We start from the raw sequence: 22226 nt of genomic DNA on the forward strand, positions 1-22226 counted from the left end.
GCTGACTACGGGCGAAAGGCGGGGTACACCCTGGACAAGTCGCCAGGTCATCACAGGGCTGACACATAGACACAGACAACCATTCACACTCACATTCACACCTACGCTCAATTTAGAGTCATCAGTTAACCTAACCTGCATGTCTTTGGACTGTGGGGGAAACCGGAGCACCCGGAGGAAACCCACGCGGACACGGGGAGAACATGCAAACTCCACACAGAAAGGCCCTCGCCGGCCCCGGGGCTCGAACCCAGGACCTTCTTGCTGTGAGGCGACAGCGCTAACCACTACACCACCGTGCCGCCCAGTATTATCATATTCAAATAGTAAAGGTGCTTAGTTGATATACAAGACATAAGTTTGTGTACAAATATGATCTTAGAGTAATTATATGACAGTGTGAAGACATACTAAGTCATTTGATTCTGATTGATAATGGTTTTTGAAGTTTGAATTTGATATTTTCCTAAAACCAATATACAATTAGTTTGATAATGTTTGGTATTATGTAAGTTTTATTTGAAAATATTATGAAATATATTTAATCTGTTCTTGTGTAATTGTAGGTACTGTAAGATTGTAAATGATAGAGATTATATACTTTTTAGGAAGTCTGAATTTTGAGATTATCTCCAGTCATTTATGTCAAAATCTAGTTTAAACATGGGTAGATTGTTTAATGTTTTTCACTTTCATGAAAGGTGGTCTGAACAAAACAAATATGATAGCATTTTTAAATATTTGATAGTGATTTTATTTTATTCAGAAAGTCAGATTTTTCATCTTATTATTAATTAATAGTGGCAAGACTACATGGATTTTAGACTTAACTATATCAAATGATGTAATATTAACCTAGTCATATTTGAAATGCAACATTATACTACTGGTGGTCAAATTGGTAAAAATAGGCTAGTCACGTGATTTATAGTAAACCAGTAACCTAGTCATATAACAGAAAACTAGTCATATTTGTAAGGTTTTGCAGTATATAATTCTTCATATAGTTTTTGATCTAAAATCTTTACATTTTTAAAGTTCAGATCTGATCATAATGTTTGTGCAATACTATAAACTGTGGATAAGTGTTTGCTGATATGGTTTTCATATCACTGTATTAAAGGATATGTATAGTGCCATAATTATGATATTATATAGATTAACATCTGATATTAATGGTTGTTAGTTTTATTAATAAAACTGTTCTGTTTATAGATGTACTCTTGAAAATATCTACCAATGTATTACTTATTTTTCTGTCCCCACTAACTGGAACAAAATGGGATATTTTTACCCATGTTAATATTTTCTGTCCCCTGTTTCTACAACTAGTGAGGGATCTGTCCCCTATTTTCAAATTCCTAGATTAGGCTCTGTGAACTGCTCGCTTCAGGTCCTTCCACAACATTTCGATTGGATTAAGGTCAGGACATTGACTTGGCCATTCCAAAACATTTAACTTTATTCTTCTTTAACCATTCTTTGGTAGAACGACTTGTGTGCTTAGGGTCGTTGTCTTGCTGCATGACCCACCTTCTCTTGAAATTCAGTTCATGGACAGATGTCCTGACATTTTCCTTTAGAATTTGCTGGTATAATTCAGAATTCATTGTTCCATCAATGATGGCAAGCTGTCCTGGCCCAGATGCAGCAAAACAGGCCCAAACCATGATACTACCACCACCATGTTTCACAGATGGGATAAGGTTCTTACGTTGGAATGCAGTGTTTTCCTTTCTCCAAACATAACACTTCTCATTTAAACCAAAAAGTTCTATTTTGGTCTCATCCGTCCACAAAACATTTTTCCAATAGCCTTCTGGCTTGTCCACGTGATCTTTAGCAAACTGCAGATGAGCAGCAATGTTCTTTTTGGAGAGCAGTGGCTTTCTCCTTGCAACCCTGCCATGCACACCATTTGTTGTTCAGTGTTCTCCTGATGGTGGACTCATGAACATTAGCCAATGTGCGAGAGGCCTTCAGTTACTTAAAGTTACCCGGGGGTCCTTTGTGATCTCGCCAACTATTACATGCCTTGCTCTTGGAGTGATCTTTGTTGGTTGACCACTCCTGGGGAGGGTAACAATGGTCTTGAATTTCCTCCATTTGTACACCATCTGTCTGACTGTGGATTGGTGGAGTCCAAACTCTTTAGAGATGGATTTATAACCTTTTCCCACCTGATGAGCATAAACGCTTTTTCTGAGGTCCTCAGAAATCTCCTTTGTTCGTGCCATGATACACTTCCACAAACATGTTGTGAAGATCAGACTTTGATAGATCCCTGTTCTTTAAATAAAATAGGGTGCCCACTTACTCCTGATTGTCATCCCATTGACTGAAAACACCTGACTCTAATTTCACCTTCAAGTTAACTGCTAATCCTAGATGTTCATATATTTTTGCCACTCACAGATATGTAATATTGGATCATTTTCCCTTAGTAAATAAATGACCAAGTATAATATTTTTGTCTCATTTGTTTAACTGGTTTCTCTTTATCTACTTTTACGACTTGTGTGAAAATCTGATGATGTTTTAGGTCATATTTATGCAGAAATATAGAAAATTCTAAAGGGTTCACAAACTTTCAACCACCACTGTATCTGGCATTGGTACACACACATTATTTTGCTCAATTTGGTCACATTTTACCAGAGTTGTGGCTCTTGATTAACAACCTTATACTTTCACAATTTCATGAAGGTGTGCTTGCCTTCTGGCATCAACTCCTCTCACAATTTTTGGATGAATTTCTCGAAGCTTGGCAAAAGGCCTTGTTATATGACTGTAATATGCATATTGAAATTTAATTTTGTTTGTGAAAATTCTCCCAGAGTTTTGACCCTTGATTAAATAACTTGTACTTTGACAGTTTCATGAGGGTGTACGCTCTTCTGAAATCAACTCCTGTCACAATTTGTGGAGGAATTTCACCAAACCTGGCAAAAGGTTTCATTATATGACAGTTATACGTATATTAAAATTTCATTTAATTTTACCAGAGTTATGCCCTTGATTATTAACAAACTTGTACTTTGGCAATTTCATCAAGGTGTGCTTGCTTTCTGAAATCAACTTCCCTCACAATAATCGGAGGAATTTCATGTAATTTGGCAAAAAGTTTGTATCCCCCACTGGCCAGAAGGGGGATTGTGTCATGGCGATGTCTGTCCGTCCGTCTCGGGAAGGGTACTCACCTTCGGAAATCAACTCCCCTCACAATTTTTGTAGGAATTTCACGAAACTTGACAGGATTCTTTGTTATATGTCGGTAATCAATTCAGTCACATTTTACCAGAGTTATGGCATAGTTTCCAGCGGGGGATATTGTGCTCTCAGAGCACTTTTGTTATTCCATCAAAAGAGTGTCTTGTATGTATAATATTTCACTCCAATGATGTCACTCCCAGTGTTTTCCTGCTGACTAGATGCCCGTTGTCAAAATGGCGAATCAGTTCAAAATTAAAATTCTTTTGATTTACTTGTGGTTTTTTTTTTTTTTTGGTAGATGTGTCTATAAAAATAAAAAGAATATTAGCTAAATGTTCAGTCACTTGTGAATATATTCACCAGTTGAAGATATGAAGTTTATCTTCGTGGTACCATATAATATCCTCTATTTGTGTGTCTTGGAGCAGAAAAATACAATGCAGATATTTGATTCCTCCTTGTAGGACGCTGTAGGAGGAAACCGCCACTTTAAACTGTCACAGACAAGCAAAAAAAGTAAACCTTTGTATCTTGGTGTGTCACCACTTTTGGAATGTACTGTGATGTAATGAAAAGTAAAACATACTGTCGATATGGTAGTTTTCTCATCTCATCTCTAGCCGCTTTATCCTGTTCTACAGGGTCGCAGGCAAGCTGGAGCCTATCCCAGCTGACTACGGGCGAAAGGCGGGGTACACCCTGGACAAATCGCCAGGTCATCACAGGGCTGACACATAGACAACCATTCACATTCACACCTACGGTCAATTTAGAGTCACTAGTTAACCTAACCTGCATGTCTTTGGACTGTGGGGGAAACCGGAGCACCCGGAGGAAACCCACGCGGACATGGGGAGAACATGCAAACTCCGCACAGAAAGGCCCTCGCCGGCCACGGGGCTCGAACCCGGACCTTCTTGCTGTGAGGCGACAGTGCTAATCACTACACCACCGTGCCCACTTTGTACCAGTCTGAGTTAAACCTGTAACTTTGTTTTCTGCCATGGGAAAGTCTTCAGGAGTTTTGAACTTTATGGCTTTACAGTAATGAGCTGCAATTTCTAATATAATGATGGAATGCCTGTTTATAGCTGTTATACCATAAATGAGGAGGAGCTAACATATTTCACAGACATTTCACTAACACTGAACGTAACTATTAATGGATAAAATGTATGAACAGTTGCTGTGTTCCAAGAGGAATAAAACACTCGAGGATATGCTATTATCGGCAAATAATCAACTTGGGAGTGGCATCAGTATTGAAACTTCATCACATCGCACCATTGTTGGTGATTTTTCAATAACACCGCCAAGAGTTTTATTTCTTAGAAAGCCGTCACAATGCCTGTAATAAGGTGTACTCGGTGCAATTCTCATGAGCAACACTAGATGGCAGTTTGTTTGATTAAAAGGGTCAGTGTAAACATATCACTGGTTCAAACGTCACTGTAATCTTTATTTGTATGAATAAAACCCTTAATATTATAAGAAAATAAGCAGAAACCAAGCACGATCATATTTCAAGATCCAATTTGTCAAGACAAAATGAGACAGTGCGTTATGTTTTTGGCTGCAGCTGTATCTCAAAGACAAATTGTATTTCCAGGACAATTTAAATTCAGTTAACTTTAGTGCAATGTCCTTGATTGGAACGGATATTACAGCAGATACATTATTACCAAAGCAATGCAACAGCAAAAATTAAAATACAAATAATAATAAAATAGAACAGAAGTAAATACACTTTCCCTGTACCCAGAGTTTGATCAGTCAGAGACCGAGAGTGTCTTGCAAAAATATCCATCCTCCTTGGTGTTTGTCCTGTTTTGTCATGTTACAAGCTGGAATTCAAATGGATTTTTGGACGGTTAGCACCATTTGATTTATACAACATGCCTACCACTTTAAATGTGCATTTTTTTTTAAATTGTAACACAAACGATAATTAAGATGAAAAAACAAATCTGGAGTGTGCATAGTTATTCACTCCCTTTCGTTTGAAACCCCTAAATAAGAGCTGGTTGGTCCAACCAATTCACTTCATATGTCACATAATTAGTTAATTAAGATCCACCTGTGTGCAATCAGTGTCACATGATCTGTCACATGATGTCTGTATAACTGGACCTGTTCTGGAAGGACCCTGACTCTGCAACACTACTAAGCAAGCAACATGAAAACCAAGGAGCCTCCAAACAGGTCAGAGACAAAGTTGTGGAGAAGTCTAGATCAGGGTTGGGTTATAAAAAATATCCCAAACTTTGAATATCCCACAGAGCACCATTAAATCCATTATAGCAAATGGAAAGAATATGGCACCACTACAAACCTGACAAGAGAAGGCCGCCCACCAAAACTCGCAGACCGAGCAAGGAGGGCATTAATCAGAGGTGCAACAAAGACACCAACGATAACACTGAAGGAGCTGCAAAGATCCACAATGGAGATGGGAGTATCTGTCCAAAGGACCACTTTAAGCAGTCCACTCCACAGAGTGGGGCTTTATGGAAGAACAGCCAGGAAAAAAGTCATTGCTTAAACCAGGGGTGGGGAACGTCCTGCCTCCGGGCCGTATACAGCCTGTGAGACCGTTTGATCCGGCCCACAAGATAATTCATAATTACTCTCTCTCTCACACACACGCATTTATCAGACAAAATGAGATCGTAATTAATAAAATAGGCAAGTGGTTGTCTTTCCGGGCCAAGGTCAGGGTCCTGGACCCCACACGAGCAGAGGGTGGTCATGCGTGGTCACGTCACATCATTTAGCGGGCATAGACAGACTGTTTAACAATTTCATTCAAACACACCATGGCAAGTATGAAGAAGAGAAAGGTAGGTACGGAATGTCACACTTTTCAGGGAAAATGGACAAATTATTATTTTTTCGTCAAAGCAAAAACCAAGCCAGTTTGCTTAGTTTGTGGGGACACCCTTGCAGTGATGAAAAAAGGTAATCTGGAGCATCATTACAGCACCAAACACGCCAAGCTGGATGAGCTGAAAGGACAAGTGCGTGTGGATAAAATTAATGCTCTTTGATGCAGTTTGGGCACCCAACAAACAACATTTACAGGACCTCAAGGTAACCAAGAAAACATTACACAGGCTAGTTTTGTGGTAAGTGAACTAATCGCCAAGAAACTGAAACCACATTCAGAAGGGGAGTTTGGGAAGAAGTGCCTTGTCACTGCTGCAGAACTGCTCGCACCGGACAAAGTGAAACTTTTCCAAAGTGTCAGTTTGTCTCGAAGAACCATCTCCGATCGGATTACTGACATGGCACAAGACATTGAGAAAACACTGAAGGATACCGCGAGGGATTTTCAGTTTTTCTCTTTAGCCTGCGACAAGACAACAGACATCACAAATACCGCCCAACTCACCATTTTTGTGCATGGGATTACAGCGGAGTTTGATATGTGGGAGGAAATGCTGTCTTTGCAAGCCATGCATGGCACTACCAAAGGTGAGGATTTGTTTGAGCAAGTTGTTTTGTCTATGAACAAATTCGACTTACAGTTTGACCAAGCTAAGTGGACTGGCTACAAATGGAACCCCAGCCATGGTTGGCACACAGAAAGAATTGACTGTGTTGGTTAAAAAAAAGGAGTCGTCTCAGTCTGGATCCAAATGAGTTGATTGTGTGCCACTTGATCATACACCAAGAGAGCCTGGGTGCACATTCCCTGAAGCTCAGTAATGTGATGACTACTGTTGTTTCCACCATCAACTTCATTAAAAGCAGAGGATTTAACAGCCGCCAGTTTAAAGAGCTACTGAGTTAGCTTGAGTCAGAGTATGGAGATCTGGTTTACCATTGTGAGGTGCGGTGGCAGAGTTGCGCAGATATGCTTGCACGCTTCTACAACTTGAGGGAAGAAGTAAAGCAGTTCATGGAGATGAAGGGCAAACCAGTCATTGAACTCAGTGATAGCAAGTGGCTGTGTGATTTGGGCTTCATGGTGGACATTACCAAGTACCTCTCAGAACTGAATGTTAAGCTCCAAGGTCCCAACCAGCTTTTCAGCTCACTGTTTTAAAATGTGAAATAATTTGAAGTGAAACTGAAGCTGTGGCAAGTGCAACTGGAAAGGGGAAACACTGTGTACTTTCCTACTTTGCAAGAATAAAGCCTGCTGTGACATCTGAATATGCTGGGGAGTGTGCAAAATTACTCCAGGCCTTTAGAGAGAGGTTCCAGCTGATGAGAAGTTATGAGAAGGATCTGAACATATTTGCAACACCATTCAATGTGGAACCAGCTGATGTGCCTGACAACCTACAGCACAAAATCATTGAGCTGCAATGCAATTATGAGCTCAAAGCTAGGTATAACAACCTTCCTCTACTTGAGTTCTACAAACTGTATGTGCGTCCTGAGGATTTTCCCACTCTGAGGAGACATGCACTGAAGTTTGCATCACTGTTTGGGACAACCGACTGCTGTGAGCAGTTCTTCTCAAAACTGACCCTTGCAAAGAATCGGTTTTGCTCAAGACTGACTGACCCAAACCTGGAAAACCAGCTGTGAGTAGCATCATCATCTGACATCAGACACCTTGCCAAAGAGAAGCCGTTCCAGCCTTCACATTAGGTCAGCCAGATATAATAATAATCTCATCTCATTATCTCTAGCCGCTTTATCCTTCTACAGGGTCGCAGGCAAGCTGGAGCCTATCCCAGCTGACTACGGGCGAAAGGCGGGGTACACCCTGGACAAGTCGCCAGGTCATCACAGGGCTGACACATAGACACAGACAACCATTCACACTCACATTCACACCTACGGTCAATTTAGAGTCACCAGTTAACCTAACCTGCATGTCTTTGGACTGTGGGGGAAACCGGAGCACCCGGAGGAAACCCACACGGACACGGGGAGAACATGCAAACTCCGCACAGAAAGGCCCTCGCCGGCCACGGGGCTCGAACCTGGACCTTCTTATTGTGAGGCGACAGCGCTAACCACTACACCACCGTGCCGCCAATAATAATAATAATTAGGTAAATATTATTATATTGTAGCATCTTCATTACATAAAATGCTCAAAGTGCTTTACATCAGTACATATAAAATCAATAAGAATACAAGACTAAAAACAGAGCATTAAAACAATAAGAGGTGGATAAAATTTAAAAAGAAAATGGGAAGATTAAAAAGGGATAAAACAAAGTTACACCAATAAAGTTGCTTTTTTATTTAAATAGCATGAAAGAAAGCTAAAATAAAATGGGCTGCATCTTAAAATTTTCAGCAGAGGTTATGGGTTAAAACATTTAGTTTGGCCCCCATAGGATGTTATAAAACTTAAAACGGCCCTTGATTGGAAAAAGGTTCCCTACCCCTGGCTTAAAAAAAAGCACCACCACACATTTAAAGTTTTCCCAACAGCCTGTGGCAGACTCCCCAAACACATGGAAGAAGATTCTCTGGTCAGATGAGATGAAAATTGAACTTTTTGGCCATCATGGGAAATGCCATGTGTGGTGCAAACCCAACACTCTGAAAACACCATTCCTACAGTGAAGCATAGTGGTGGCAGCATCATGCTGTGGGGATGGTTTTCATCTGCAGGGACAGGAAAGCTGGTCAGGACTGAAGGAAAGCTGGATGGCACTAAGTACAGGGCAATTCTGGAGGAAAACCTGTTTGAGTCAGCCAGAGGTTTGAAACTGGGACAAAGGTTCATGTTCCAGCAGGACAATGACCCTAAACATACTGCTAAAGCTACACTGGAGTGGTTTAAAGGGAAACATTTAAATGTCTTGGAATGGCCTTGTCAAAGCCCAAATTTCAATCCAATTGAGAATCTGTGGCATAACTTGAAGATTTCTGTACATCAATGCAACCCATCTAACTTGAAGGAAATGAAGCAGTTTTGCCTTGAGGAATGGGCAAAAATCCCAATGGCTACATGTGCTAAGCTAATAGAGACATACCCCAAGAAACTTGCAGCTTAAACTGCAGCAAAAGGTGGCTCTACAAAGTATTGACTTTGGGGAGTGAATACCTATGCACACTCCAGATTTCTGGTTTTTTTTCCATCTTAATTATTGTTTGTGTCACAATAATAATAATTAAAAAAATGTGTACCTTTAAAGTGGTAGGCATGTTGTGTAAATCAAATGGTGCTAAAACCCCAGAAATCCATTTTAATTCCAGCTTGTAATGCGACAAAACAGGACAAACACCAAGGGGGATGAATACTTTTGCAAGATACTGTGCATTGCTGCACCTTAGCCCTGCAATCAGATTTGCCATAAATATGCACCTCCACATTAAATATGATAAAATTAAAGGAAAGATCAACCCTGAAACATATAAAATGTAAACTATGTATGAAAAGATTTGTTTCTTGATTCTCATGCTCATTTGATGCTTGGAGCTGTATTTTCATTACTTCTGTGGGTGTGCACACGCTATGCTGATGTCACATCACGACATTGTCATCGTTGGTGTCGTTACAATGGTGTTAAATAGCAGAAAATTTAACAAACTCAAACATAAAGGGTAACAGGCAGAGCTTTTTCTGCTAGCTCCTAAAAACAAAAAAGCAACAGCTTTGAAGTAATAATCAGCATTATTTTGATAAACTCCAGTATAGAAGTAGTGGATACATTGACGCAAACTCTGGACTCAAAGTCCCAGAATGCAATGCAGTCACTGAGTTATAGCAGAGACTCAGCTCAGCTACTTTACAACCTATGATATGATGAGTGTGATGGTGTTGATGGTGGTATTAGCAGGAAACAAGAAGCTTTGGAAGCTATTTTGAGCAGATTGTACAGATGAGGAGGTGAAAGAGCTGGACAGGCTACTGTACTACTATCATCACGGCAGTTTTGCTGCCTGCAAAATGATGCAATTTTCTCCGTCAGTGGTTGAAAGATGATGATGATGATGATAACGCTGAGAAGATAATGACGCTTGGCTCACATAGCTCTGTTGGATGAGGTCTGGCCTGCACATTTCTGCCAGTCGTTGGAACTTGGAGTCCAGATTTTGGAGATCTCCTACACTGAAGTGACTATCTGCTATAGAAATTCTGTCCAGCTGAGCCCGTTTCCCAGGCTCACCCTCATTATTATATGGGTGTGGCTGATAATCACACAGCTCCTCCTGGTCATGAAATCTGGACAGTCTCTGGAACAAAACAATTCACAGTTAAAGCTGTACTGCCTTTCAGGTTTTTCAAGTGTAGGTCATAAAAAGAATTTTCCCTGACATCCAATTATTTTTGTTAAGTAGACCGAAAGCTACTGAATTCGAATCATAGACTTCCAATTTTATTCTTTTTTTTTTTAATAGAACAATTAAGGAATTTTAGGGCCTCATGGCCCTAAATTCTCTGCTATTTTTTCCTGCTTCACCATGACCCAATTCAAGATACTACATCATGCATCACATGGTGGGCTTTCCCTGTTTGTACAAGGCATTGTGAGATACAAATTTGAAACAGGAGAGAAAAATGGAGGACGTGAGTGTGCGAATGAAACGTGAAAAACCAACGACAGTAATCAAAAGCGAGAAGAAAAGACGCTATGTTATATACGAAGGAAAGGAAACGCAGGACCAAACTAATAAATATCAGCAGTCAGCGAGCACCTCGGTGTGATCAGCTGTTCGTTTAGTGACAGAATGATGTAACTGTCCATGCATGGTCAAAGGTAAACCTGTAGATGGCATTAATGCAACACTGAATGCTAGCTGCCATAAAACCCAAAAAAAGAAGTTGTAGTAGCAGTAGAAGGTAAACCTGTGCATGTGCACACGGACTTCCTTTGTCTGCCTGACTGCACGAAGCAAGCAATGCACATCATTTACTAGGGAATCCCCTCAAATTAAATACCTTCCCAGCCACAGAATGGCCTGATATTTTGTGAGATATTACTATATATCACAATAACCAAATTTCAGAGGGAACTAAATTTCACCGATTTTATGAAATCGAAAAGCCATCTAGCTTTAATAAAGTCATCAGTGATTTGCTAATACTTATCCTTAATGATATATTGAATTATTTTAACTACACTCAAAGGTTTGATCCAACAGGAATCTGATTAGAAATCTTAAACTGTGATTGTTTCATACAGTCTTAGAAAAAACATCCAGGGAAGGTTGCTTCTTGTAAATTAAAAGTGACCTGCTGTTTTTGTGAGTTTGAATCCAGGAAGAAACTCTGTTATCACTGGGAGAAGCTATATGACAAAGAACACAACATTCAGTGATGGAAATCCCTACCTTCCCCAATTCACACGGAATTCATCCTTAAATCTGACATGATTTAATGATTAGACAGCATCGATGTGTAATGAGCTGCATGATTACCTTCTCAATCTCCGTTTTCGCCATTGTACATAGCTGAGACAGTGAGTCGTCATGAATTGTGCATTTCTTGATAAAGGCCCATGAATAGCAACATAAGGAAAGGTAAATTAAATTAGGGGAAAATTTCTAAATACATCTTGTTCCTTATTCATCAAAATTGCATAGAAATTAGTGTAGATTTCAGCACATGGAATGACCAGTGAACAGATTTGTGTCTGATTCATGACATACCACAGAAAAATGAGCAGTGATTTGAGCACAAAATGACCAATCAGATTCAACTGCATTGAAACAAGCTCCTGCTCAACAGTCTATTGCCAGTTTACACTCATATGACATGCCAGCTTTCGGGAGGATCGTAAGCAAGATCGGAATCAGGGCCCTCCTCAGCAAAATGACTACTTTTTTACCCTGCACATGACCGGTTACTAAAGAAACAATAAAAATAAACTAAAAAAAACAAACAAACAAAAGGTTCAAACTGCTGAAAAAGTTAATACTGGCTAAAACAGAAACATGTCAGCATAAACTTTTTCAGCAGTTTGTGGTACAGTTGCTCTTCTGGATTAGACCATATGGGCTAGCCTTTGTGCCCCATGCGAATCAATGAACCTTCGACACCCATGACCCTGTCGCCGGTTCACCGGTTGTCCTTCGGATCCTTGGACCACTTTTGGTAGGTATTAACCACTGCATACGGGGAACACCTCCACAAGATGTACCATTTTGGAGATGCTCGGTCCTAGTCATCTCGCCATCACAATTTGGCCCTTGTCAGTGTCACTCAGCTCCTTACGCTTGCTCATTGTTCCTGCTTCCAACACATCAACTTCAAGAAATGACTCTTCTCTTGCTGCCTAATATATCCCACGCCTTGACAGGTACCATTATAATGATCAATAATCAATGTTATTCACTTCACCTATCAGTGATTTTAATGTTATGGCTGGTCAATGTATACAGTATGTATTTTTTCTGGCTCCCTTTTAATGTGGTGAAAATAAAGACAATGTGGTGTGCATCAATTATTTCTGTCTCACACACACAACAAAGGTTTCATAGGATCTTGCATCATAAACTTTATGGTTTCTGAAATAATAAAACCTGGAAGCATACCTGTGCATTATGATTCAGTGTATGTTGATGGTGACTCCACTCTTTTTGTATCTGCAGAAACAAACATCATGAGCTTGAAAGTGAAAAAGAGGGCGCGTAAAATAGTGGAGCCGAAGATTAAATGGTGGAAACTAAGAGGTTGAACATCAGAAGGAGTTTAAGGAAGGAATGAGATGAGCATTGAGTGTTAATGGAAGTCTGCCAGAAGACTGGGATACGACTGCTATACTAGTAAGAAAGGCAGCAAGGAAGGTGCTAGGGTGGTCATCGGGAAGGACGACAAGGAGACATGGTGGTGGACCAAAGAAGTGCAGGAAGTTATAAAAGAAGAATTGGGACGATCAGAGAGATGAGGAAAGCAGGCGGTTATACAGAGAGACGAGACAAAAGGCAAAAAGAGCGGTAGCGAAGGTGAAAGCAGATGCATACCAGGAACTGTACGAAAGACTGGAGACCAAAGAAGGAGAGAAAGACCTGTACAGACTAGCTAGGCAGAGAAAGATGGAAGCGAGGGACGTACAGCAGGTAAGAATGATGAAAGATGTAAATGGAAATGTGCTGACAAACAGTGTATTAAGAAGGTGGAAAGAGTACTTTGAGGATTTATTAAATGAGGAGAATCCAAGAGAGAAAAGGTCAGAGTCGGAGACAGCAAATCAGGAAGTAGAGTTGGCTAGTAATATCGTACGCCTTGACAGGTGCCATTGTAATGAGATAATCAATGTTATTCACTTCACCTGTCAATGATTTTAATGTTATGGCTGATCAATGTATACAGTATGTATTTTTTCTGGCTCCCTTTTAATGTGGTGAAAATAAAGACAATGTGGTGTGCAACAATTATTTCTGTCTCACAGATACAACAAAGGTTTCATAGGATCTTGCATCATAAACTTTATGGTTTCTGAAATAATAAAACCTGGAAGCATACCTGTGCATTATGATTCAGTGTATGTTGGTGGTGACTCCACTCTTTTTTTATCTGCAGAAACAAACATCATGAGCTTGAAAGTGAAAAAGAGGGCGCGTGAAATAGTGGAGCCGAAGATTAAGTGGTGGAAACTAAGAGGTTGAACATCAGAAGGAGTTTAGGGAAGGAATGAGATGAGCATTGAGTGGTAATGGAAGTCTGCCAGAAGATTGAGATACTACTGCTGTACTAGTAAGAGAGGCAGCAAGGAAGGTGCTAGGGTGGTCATCAGGAAGGACGACAAGGAGACATGGTGGTGGACCAAAGAAGTGCAGGAAATTATAAAAGAGAAGAGGCTAGCAAAGAAGAATTGGGATGATCAGAGAGATGAGGAAAGCAGGCGGTTATACAGAGAGACGAGACAAAAGGCAAAAAGAGCGGTAGCGAAGGCGAAAGCAGATGCATACCAGGAACTGTACGAAAGACTGGAGACCAAAGAAGGAGAGAAAGACCTGTACAGACTAGCTAGGCAGAGAAAGAGGGAAGCGAGGGACGTACAGCAGGTAAGAGTGATGAAAGATGTAAATGGAAATGTGCTGACAAACAGTGTATTAAGAAGGTGAAAAGAGTACTTTGAGGATTTATTAAATGAGGAGAATCCAAGAGAGAAAAGGTCAGAGTCGTTGGAGACAGCAAATCAGGAAGTAGAGTTGGTTAGTAAGGATGAGGTGAGGACAGCCATGAAATGAATGAAGACTGGGAAAGCAGTCGGACCAGATGGTATCCCAATTGGGGCTTGGAGATGTTTGGGTGAGATGGCTGTGGAATTCCTAACAAGATTGTTTAATAAGATCTTCAAGAATGAGAAAATGCTGACTGAATGGAGAAAGAGTGTGCTAGTCCCAATATACAAGAATAAGGGAGATGTATAGAGCTGCAGTAATTACAGAGGGATAAAATTGATGAAGTTATGGGAAAGGGTATTGGAGGCGAAATTGAGAAGAGAGGTAGCAATCTGTGAACAGCAGTACGAGTTTATGCCAAGGAAGATCACGTCGGATGCAATTTTTGCTTTAAGCATGTTAATGGAGAAGTACAGGGAAGACCAGAGAAAGCTACATTGTGTGTTACGATAGAGTGCCGAGAGATGAGTTATGGTATTGTATGAGGAAGTGTGGCGTGAATGAGAGGTATATTCGAGTGGTGCAAGACATGTGAGAACAGTGAAACAGCAGTCAGGTGTGCAGTTGGAACGACTGAATGGTTCAAGGTGAAGGTGGGACTCCATCAAGGATCTGTTTTGAGTCCTTTCTTGTTTGCCATAGTGATGGATAGCTTCATGGATGAAGTGAGGCAAGAGTCACCATGGAACGTGATGTTTGCGGATGATATTGAGATATGTGGTGAAAGGAGGTTGAGTTGGGTTTGGAGAGATGGAGGTATGCATTGGAACGAAGAGGAATGAAGGTGAGCAGTAGCAAAACAGAATACATGTGCATCAATGAGAATGAGGATGAGAGGGTAGTGAAGATGCAAGGAGTAGACGTAAAGAAAGTTGGTGAATTCAAGTACCTGGGGTCAACTGTGCAGGAAAATGGGGGCTGCGATAGTGAGGTGAGAAAGAGAGCGCAGGCAGAGTGGAGCAGTTGAAGAAGAATTTCGGGAGTCATTTGTGATCGGAAAGTCCCAGCAAAAGTGAAAGGCAAGATGTATAAGACAGTAGTGAGACCAGCTATGATGTATGGATTGGAGACAGTACCCTTAACGAAGAGACAGGAGGCAAAGTTGGAGGTGGCGGAGTTGAGGATGTTAAAGTTTGCGATGGGAGTGACAAGGTTGGACAGGATAAGGAATGAGCACATCAGAGGGACAGCACATGTGGAGAGCTTGGGAATTAAGCTAAGAGAGATGAGACTGAGATGGTATGAGCACATCCTGAGAAGAAATGCAGAGCACGTTGGAAGGAGAATGTTGAGGATGGAGCTGCCAGGCACACGAAAATGAGGAAGGCCAAAGAGGAGATACATGGATGTGGTGAGAGAGGACATGAAAGTGGCAGGTGTGGTAGAGAAGGATGCGGAAGACAGGGAGCAGTGGAGATGAAAGATCCACTGTGGCGACCCCTAATCAGGAGCAGCCAGAAGAAGATGCATAAACAAACATCAAACTGTTCATCTGCTTGCAAAGTATTATCAAATGCATTTATTTCAAATTTGCTATTATGTTCACTATCATAAATTAATCTCTCTTTCTCTCTACACACACTATTTCTTTATCGCTTTCATTTTTTTATCTTTCTCTTCTTTTTTCTTTCTTCTATATATCCATTATCCATAACCTCGTATCCTGGGCAGGGTCACAGGCAAGTTGGAGCATAGCCCAGCTGACTATGGGTGAGAGGCGGGGTATACCCTGGGCTGACACATAGAGACAAATAACCACTCACATTCACACCTATGGTCAATTTAGGGTCCATCAATTAGCCTAACCTGCACGTCTTTGAACTGTGGGGGAAACCAGAACACCCGGAGGAAACCCACGCAGACACGGGGAAAACATGCAAACTCCACACAGAAAGGCCCCATCAGCCACTGGGCTTGAACCCAGAGCCTTCTTGCTGTGAGGCGATAGTGCTAACCACTACATGACTGTGCCGCCCCGTTACTATAGAAACAATAAAAATACTCACAAAAATAGTACAAACTGCTGAAAAAGTTAATTCTGGCTAAAACAGAAAGGTGTCAGCATTAACTTTTTCAGCAGTTTGTGCTACAGTAGCTCTTCTGCAGGATTGGACCATGTGAACCAGTCTTCGACACCCATGACCCTGTTGCCGGTTCACAACTTGTCCTTCCTTGGACCACTTTTGGTAGGTACTAACCACTGCATACTGGGAACACCCCACAAGATGTGCCATTTTGGAGATGTTCAGACCCAGTTATCTTGTCATCACACTTTGGCCCTTGTCAAAGTTGCTCAGATCCTTACGGTTGCTCATTTTTCCTGCTTCCAAAACACTGACTCTTCTCTTGCTGCCTAATATACAGTGGTGCGTGAAAGTTTATGAACCCTTGTGTGAATCAGATTTTCACACAAGTCCTAAAAGTAGATAAAGAGAGCCCAGTTAAACAAATGAGACAAAAATATTATACTTGGTCATTTATTTATTGAGGAAAATGAGCCAATATTACATATCTGTGAGTGGCAAAAGTATGTGAACATTTGCTTTCAGTATCTGGTGTGGGCCCCTTGTGCAGCAATAACTGCAACTAAATGTTTCCGGTAACTGTTGATCAGTCCTGCACACTGGCTTGAAGGAATTTTAGCCCATTCCTCCGTACAGAACAGCTTCAAGTCTTGGATGTTGGTGGGTTTCCTCGCACGAATTGCTCACTTCTCTCTCTCTCTCTCTACACACACTGTATTTATTTGTTTATCTCTTTCATTTTTTCATCTTTCTTCCTCTCTTCCATACATCCATTATCCATAACCGCTTATCCTGTGCAGGGTTGTGGGCAAGTTAGAGCCTATCCCAGCTGACTATGGGCATGAGGCAGGGTACACCCTGGTCTGACACATAGAGACAAACAACCATTCACACTCACACCTACAGTCAATTTAGAGCCACCAGTTATCCCAACCTGCATGTCTTTGAACTGTGGGGCAAACCAGAGTGCCTGGATGAAACCCACACAGGCACGAGGACACGGGGAGACACGGGGAAAACATGCAAACTCCACACAGAACGGCCCCTGTCAGCCACTGGGCTTGAACCCATTGCCTTCTTGCTGTGAGGCGATAGTGCTAACCACTACATGACTGTGCCGCCCCATTACTATAGAAACAATAAAAATAGACTCACACAAATAGTACAAACTGCTGAAAAAGTTAATTCTGGTTAAAACAGAAAGGTGTCAGTATTAACTTTTTCAGTAGTTTGTGCTACAGTAGCTTTTCTGCAGGATTGGACCATGTGAACCAGTCTTCGACACCCATGACCCTGTCGCCAGTTCACCAGTTGTCCTTCGGATCCTTAAATCATGTTTCGTAGGTACTAACCACTGCATACCGGGAACACCACACAAGATGTGCCATTTTGGAGATGTTCAGACCCAGTTATCTTGCCATCACAATTTGGCCCTTGTCAAAGTCGCTCAGATCCTTACACTTGCTCATTTTTCCTGCTTCCAACACATCAACTTCAAGAACTGACTCTTCTCTTGCTGCCTAATATATCTCACGCCTTGACAAGCACCATTATAATAAAATAATCAATTCTATTAACTTCACCTGTCAGTGATTTTAATGTTATGGCTGATCAGTGTATACAGTATGTATTTTTTCTGGCTCCCTTTTAATGTGGTGAAAATAAAGACAATGTGGGGTGCAACAATCATTTCTGTCTCACACATACAACAAAGGTTTCACAGGATCTTGCATCATAAACTTCATGGTTTCTGAAATAATAAAACCTGGAAGCATACCTGTGCATTATGATTCAGTGTATGTTGGTGACTCCACTCTTTTTGTATCTGCAGAAACAAACATCATGAGCTTGAAAGTGAAAAAGTGGGTGTGTGAAATAGTGGAGCCGAAGATTAAATGGTGGAAACTAAGAGGTTGAACATCAGAAGGAGTTTAGGGAAGGAATGAGATGAGCATTGAGTGGTAATGGAAGTCTGCCAGAAGACTGGGATACGACTGCTATACTAGTAAGAAAGGCAGCAAGGAAGGTGCTAGGGTGGTCATCGGGAAGGACGACAAGGAGACATGGTGGTGGACCAAAGAAGTGCAGGAAGTTATAAAAGAAGAATTGGGACGATCAGAGAGATGAGGAAAGCAGGCGGTTATACAGAGAGACGAGACAAAATGCAAAAAGAGCAGTAGCGAAGGCGAAAGCAGATGCATACCAGGAACTGTACGAAAGACTGGAGACCAAAGAAGGAGAGAAAGACCTGTACAGACTAGCTAGGCAGAGAAACAGGGAAGCGAGAGATATACAGCAGGTAAGAGTGATGAAAGATTTAAATGGAAATGTGCTGACAAACAAAGAGAGTGTATTAAGAAGGTGAAAAGAGTACTTTGAGGATTTATTAAATGAGGAGAATCCAAGAGAGAAAAGGTCAGAGTCGGAGACAGCAAATCAGGAAGTAGAGTTGGTTAGTAAGGATGAGGTGAGGACAGCCATGAAATGAATGAAGACTGGGAAAGCAGTCGGACCAGATGGTATCCCAATTGGGGCTTGGAGATGTTTGGGTGAGATGGCTGTGGAATTCCTAACAAGATTGTTTAATAAGATCTTCGAGAATGAGAAAATGCTGACTGAATGGAGAAAGAGTGTGCTAGTCCCATTATACAAGAATAAGGGAGATGTACAGAGCTGCAGTAATTACAGAGGGATAAAATTGATGAAGTTATGGGAAAGGGTATTGGAGGCGAAACTGAGAAGAGAGGTAGCACTCTGTGAACAGCAGTACGAGTTTATGCCAAGGAAGATCACGTCGGATGCAATTTTTGCTTTAAGCATGTTAATGGAGAAGTACAGGGAAGGCCAGAGAAAGCTACATTGTGTGTTACGATAGAGTGCCGAGAGATGAGTTATGGTATTGTATGAGGAAGTGTGGCGTGAATGAGAGGTATATTCGAGTGGTGCAAGACATGTGAGAACAGTGAAACAGCAGTGAGGTGTGCAGTTGGAACGACTGAATGGTTCAAGGTGAAGGTGGGACTCCATCAAGGATCTGCTTTGAGTCCTTTCTTGTTTGCCATAGTGATGGATAGCTTGATGAACGAAGTGAGGCAAGAGTCACCATGGAACATGATGTTTGCGGATGATATTGTGATATGTGGTGAAAGTAGAAAGGAGGTTGAGTTGGGTTTGGAGAGATGGAGGTATGCATTGGAACGAAGAGGAATGAAGGTGAGCAGTAGCAAAACAGAATACATGTGCATGAATGAGGCTGAGAGGGTAGTGAAGATGCAAGGAGTAGACGTAAAGAAAGTTGGTGAATTCAAGTACCTGGGGTCAACTGTGCAGGAAAATGGGGGCTGTGATAGTGAGGTAAGAGAGCACAGGCAGGGTGGAGCAGTTGAAGAATTTCGGGAGTCATTTGTGATAGGAAAGTCCCAGCAAAAGTGAAAGGTAAGATGTATAAGACAGTAGTGAGACCAGCTATGATGTATGGATTGGAGACAGTACCCTTAACGAAGAGACAGGAGGCAAAGTTGGAGGTGGCGGAGTTGAGGATGTTAAAGTTTGCGATGGGAGTGACAAGGTTGGACAGGATAAGGAACGAGCACATCAGAGGGACAGCACATGTGGAGAGCTTGGGAATTAAGCTAAGAGAGATAAGACTGAGATGGTATGAGCACATCCTGAGAAGAAATGCAGAGCATGTTGGAAGGAGAATGTTGAGGATGGAGCTGCCAGGCACACGAAAATGAGGAAGGCCAAAGAGGAGATACATGGATGTGGTGAGAGAGGACATGAAAGTGGCAGGTGTGGTAGAGAAGGATGCGGAAGACAGGGAGCAATGGAGATGAAAGATCCACTGTGGCGACCCCTAATCAGGAGCAGCCAGAAGAAGATGCATAAACAAACATCAAACTGTTCATCTGCTTGCAAAGTATTATCAAATGCATTTATTTCAAATTTGCTATTATGTTCACTATCATAAATTAATCTCTTTCTCTCTACACACACTATTTCTTTATCGCTTTCATTTCTTTATCTTTCTCTTCTTTTTTCTTTCTTCTATACATCCATTATCCATAACTTCGTATCCTGGGCAGGGTCACAGGCAAGTTGGAGCATAGCCCAGCTGACTATGGGTGAGAGGCGGGGTATACCCTGGGCTGACACATAGAGACAAATAACCACTCACATTCACACCTATGGTCAATTTAGGGTCCATCAATTAGCCTAACCTGCATGTCTTTGAACTGTGGGGGAAACCAGAACACCCGGAGGAAACCCACGCAGACACGGGGGAAAACATGCAAACTCCACACAGAAAGGCCCCCATCAGCCACTGGGCTCGAACCCAGAGCCTTCTTGCTGTGAAGCGATAGTGCTAACCACTACATGACTGTGCCGCCCCCTGTTACTATAGAAACAATAAAAATACTCACAAAAATAGTACAAACTGCTGAAAAAGTTAATTCTGGCTAAAACAGAAAGGTGTCAGCATTAACTTTTTCAGCAGTTTGTGCTACAGTAGCTCTTCTGCAGGATTGGACCATGTGAACCAGTCTTCGACACCCATGACCCTGTCGCCGGTTCACAACTTGTCCTTCCTTGGACCACTTTTGGTAGGTACTAACCACTGCATACTGGGAACACCCCACAAGATGTGCCATTTTGGAGATGTTCAGACCCAGTTATCTTGTCATCACACTTTGGCCCTTGTCAAAGTTGCTCAGATCCTTACGGTTGCTCATTTTTCCTGCTTCCAAAACACTGACTTTTCTCTTGCTGCCTAATATACAGTGGTGCGTGAAAGTTTATGAACCCTTGTGTGAATCAGATTTTCACACAATTCCTAAAAGTAGATAAAGAGAGCCCAGTTAAACAAATGAGACAAAAATATTATACTTGGTCATTTACTTATTGAGGAAAATGAGCCAATATTACATATCTGTGAGTGGCAAAAGTATGTGAACATTTGCTTTCAGTATCTGGTGTGGGCCCCTTGTGCAGCAATAACTGCAACTAAATGTTTCCGGTAACTGTTGATCAGTCCTGCACACTGGCTTGAAGGAATTTTAGCCCATTCCTCCGTACAGAACAGCTTCAAGTCTTGGATGTTGGTTGGTTTCCTTGCACGAATTGCTCACTTCTCTCTCTCTCTCTCTACACACACTGTATTTATTTGTTTATCTCTTTCATTTTTTCATCTTTCTTCCTCTCTTCCATACATCCATTATCCATAACCGCTCATCCTGTGCAGGGTTGTGGGCAAGTTAGAGCCTATCCCAGCTGACTATGGGCATGAGGCAGGGTACACCCTGGTCTGACACATAGAGACAAACAACCATTCACACTCACACCTACAGTCAATTTAGAGCCACCAGTTATCCCAACCTGCATGTCTTTGAACTGTGGGGCAAACCAGAGTGCCTGGATGAAACCCACACAGGCACGAGGACACGGGGAGACACGGGGAAAACATGCAAACTCCACACAGAACGGCCCCTGTCAGCCACTGGGCTTGAACCCATTGCCTTCTTGCTGTGAGGCGATAGTGCTAACCACTACATGACTGTGCCACCCCGTTACTATAGAAACAATAAAAATAGACTCACACAAATAGTACAACCGGCTGAAAAAGTTAATTCTGGTTAAAACAGAAAGGTGTCAGTATTAACTTTTTCAGTAGTTTGTGCGACAGTAGCTTTTCTGCAGGATTGGACCATGTGAACCAGTCTTCGACACCCATGACCCTGTCGCCAGTTCACCAGTTGTCCTTCAGATCCTTAAATCATGTTTCGTAGGTACTAACCACTGCATACCGGGGACACCACACAAGATGTGCCATTTTGGAGATGTTCAGACCCAGTTATCTTGCCATCACAATTTGGCCCTTGTCAAAGTCGCTCAGATCCTTACACTTGCTCATTTTTCCTGCTTCCAACACATCAACTTCAAGAA

The 22226-nt window shown here is 41.6% G+C and overlaps 1 protein-coding gene across 11 annotated transcripts in view; it reads right to left on the reverse strand.

The window, feature by feature from the left end:
• Positions 1-8395: 8395 nt before the first annotated feature.
• The window catches only part of LOC132896397 (cadherin-13-like), a 90591-nt gene continuing 76760 nt past the window's right edge, over positions 8396-22226 (reverse strand). For 2 of the 11 annotated variants that reach the window (XM_060937197.1, XM_060937187.1), the window contains 5 exons: positions 18061-18108; positions 13598-13648; positions 12667-12717; positions 11551-11616; positions 8396-10365 (listed from right to left, as the gene is read on the reverse strand). In XM_060937197.1, the coding sequence (XP_060793180.1) occupies positions 10054-10365; positions 11551-11616; positions 12667-12717; positions 13598-13648; positions 18061-18108 (528 nt within the window). In that variant the 3' untranslated portion in view covers positions 8396-10053. The remainder of the gene's footprint in view (positions 10366-11550; positions 11617-12666; positions 12718-13597; positions 13649-18060; positions 18109-22226) is intronic. The other 9 variants (XM_060937191.1, XM_060937188.1, XM_060937194.1 and 6 more) reach the window with 6 other exon arrangements.

The sequence above is a fragment of the Neoarius graeffei genome, chromosome 13, assembly GCF_027579695.1.
Source record: "Neoarius graeffei isolate fNeoGra1 chromosome 13, fNeoGra1.pri, whole genome shotgun sequence".
Classification (NCBI taxonomy): domain Eukaryota; kingdom Metazoa; phylum Chordata; class Actinopteri; order Siluriformes; family Ariidae; genus Neoarius; species Neoarius graeffei.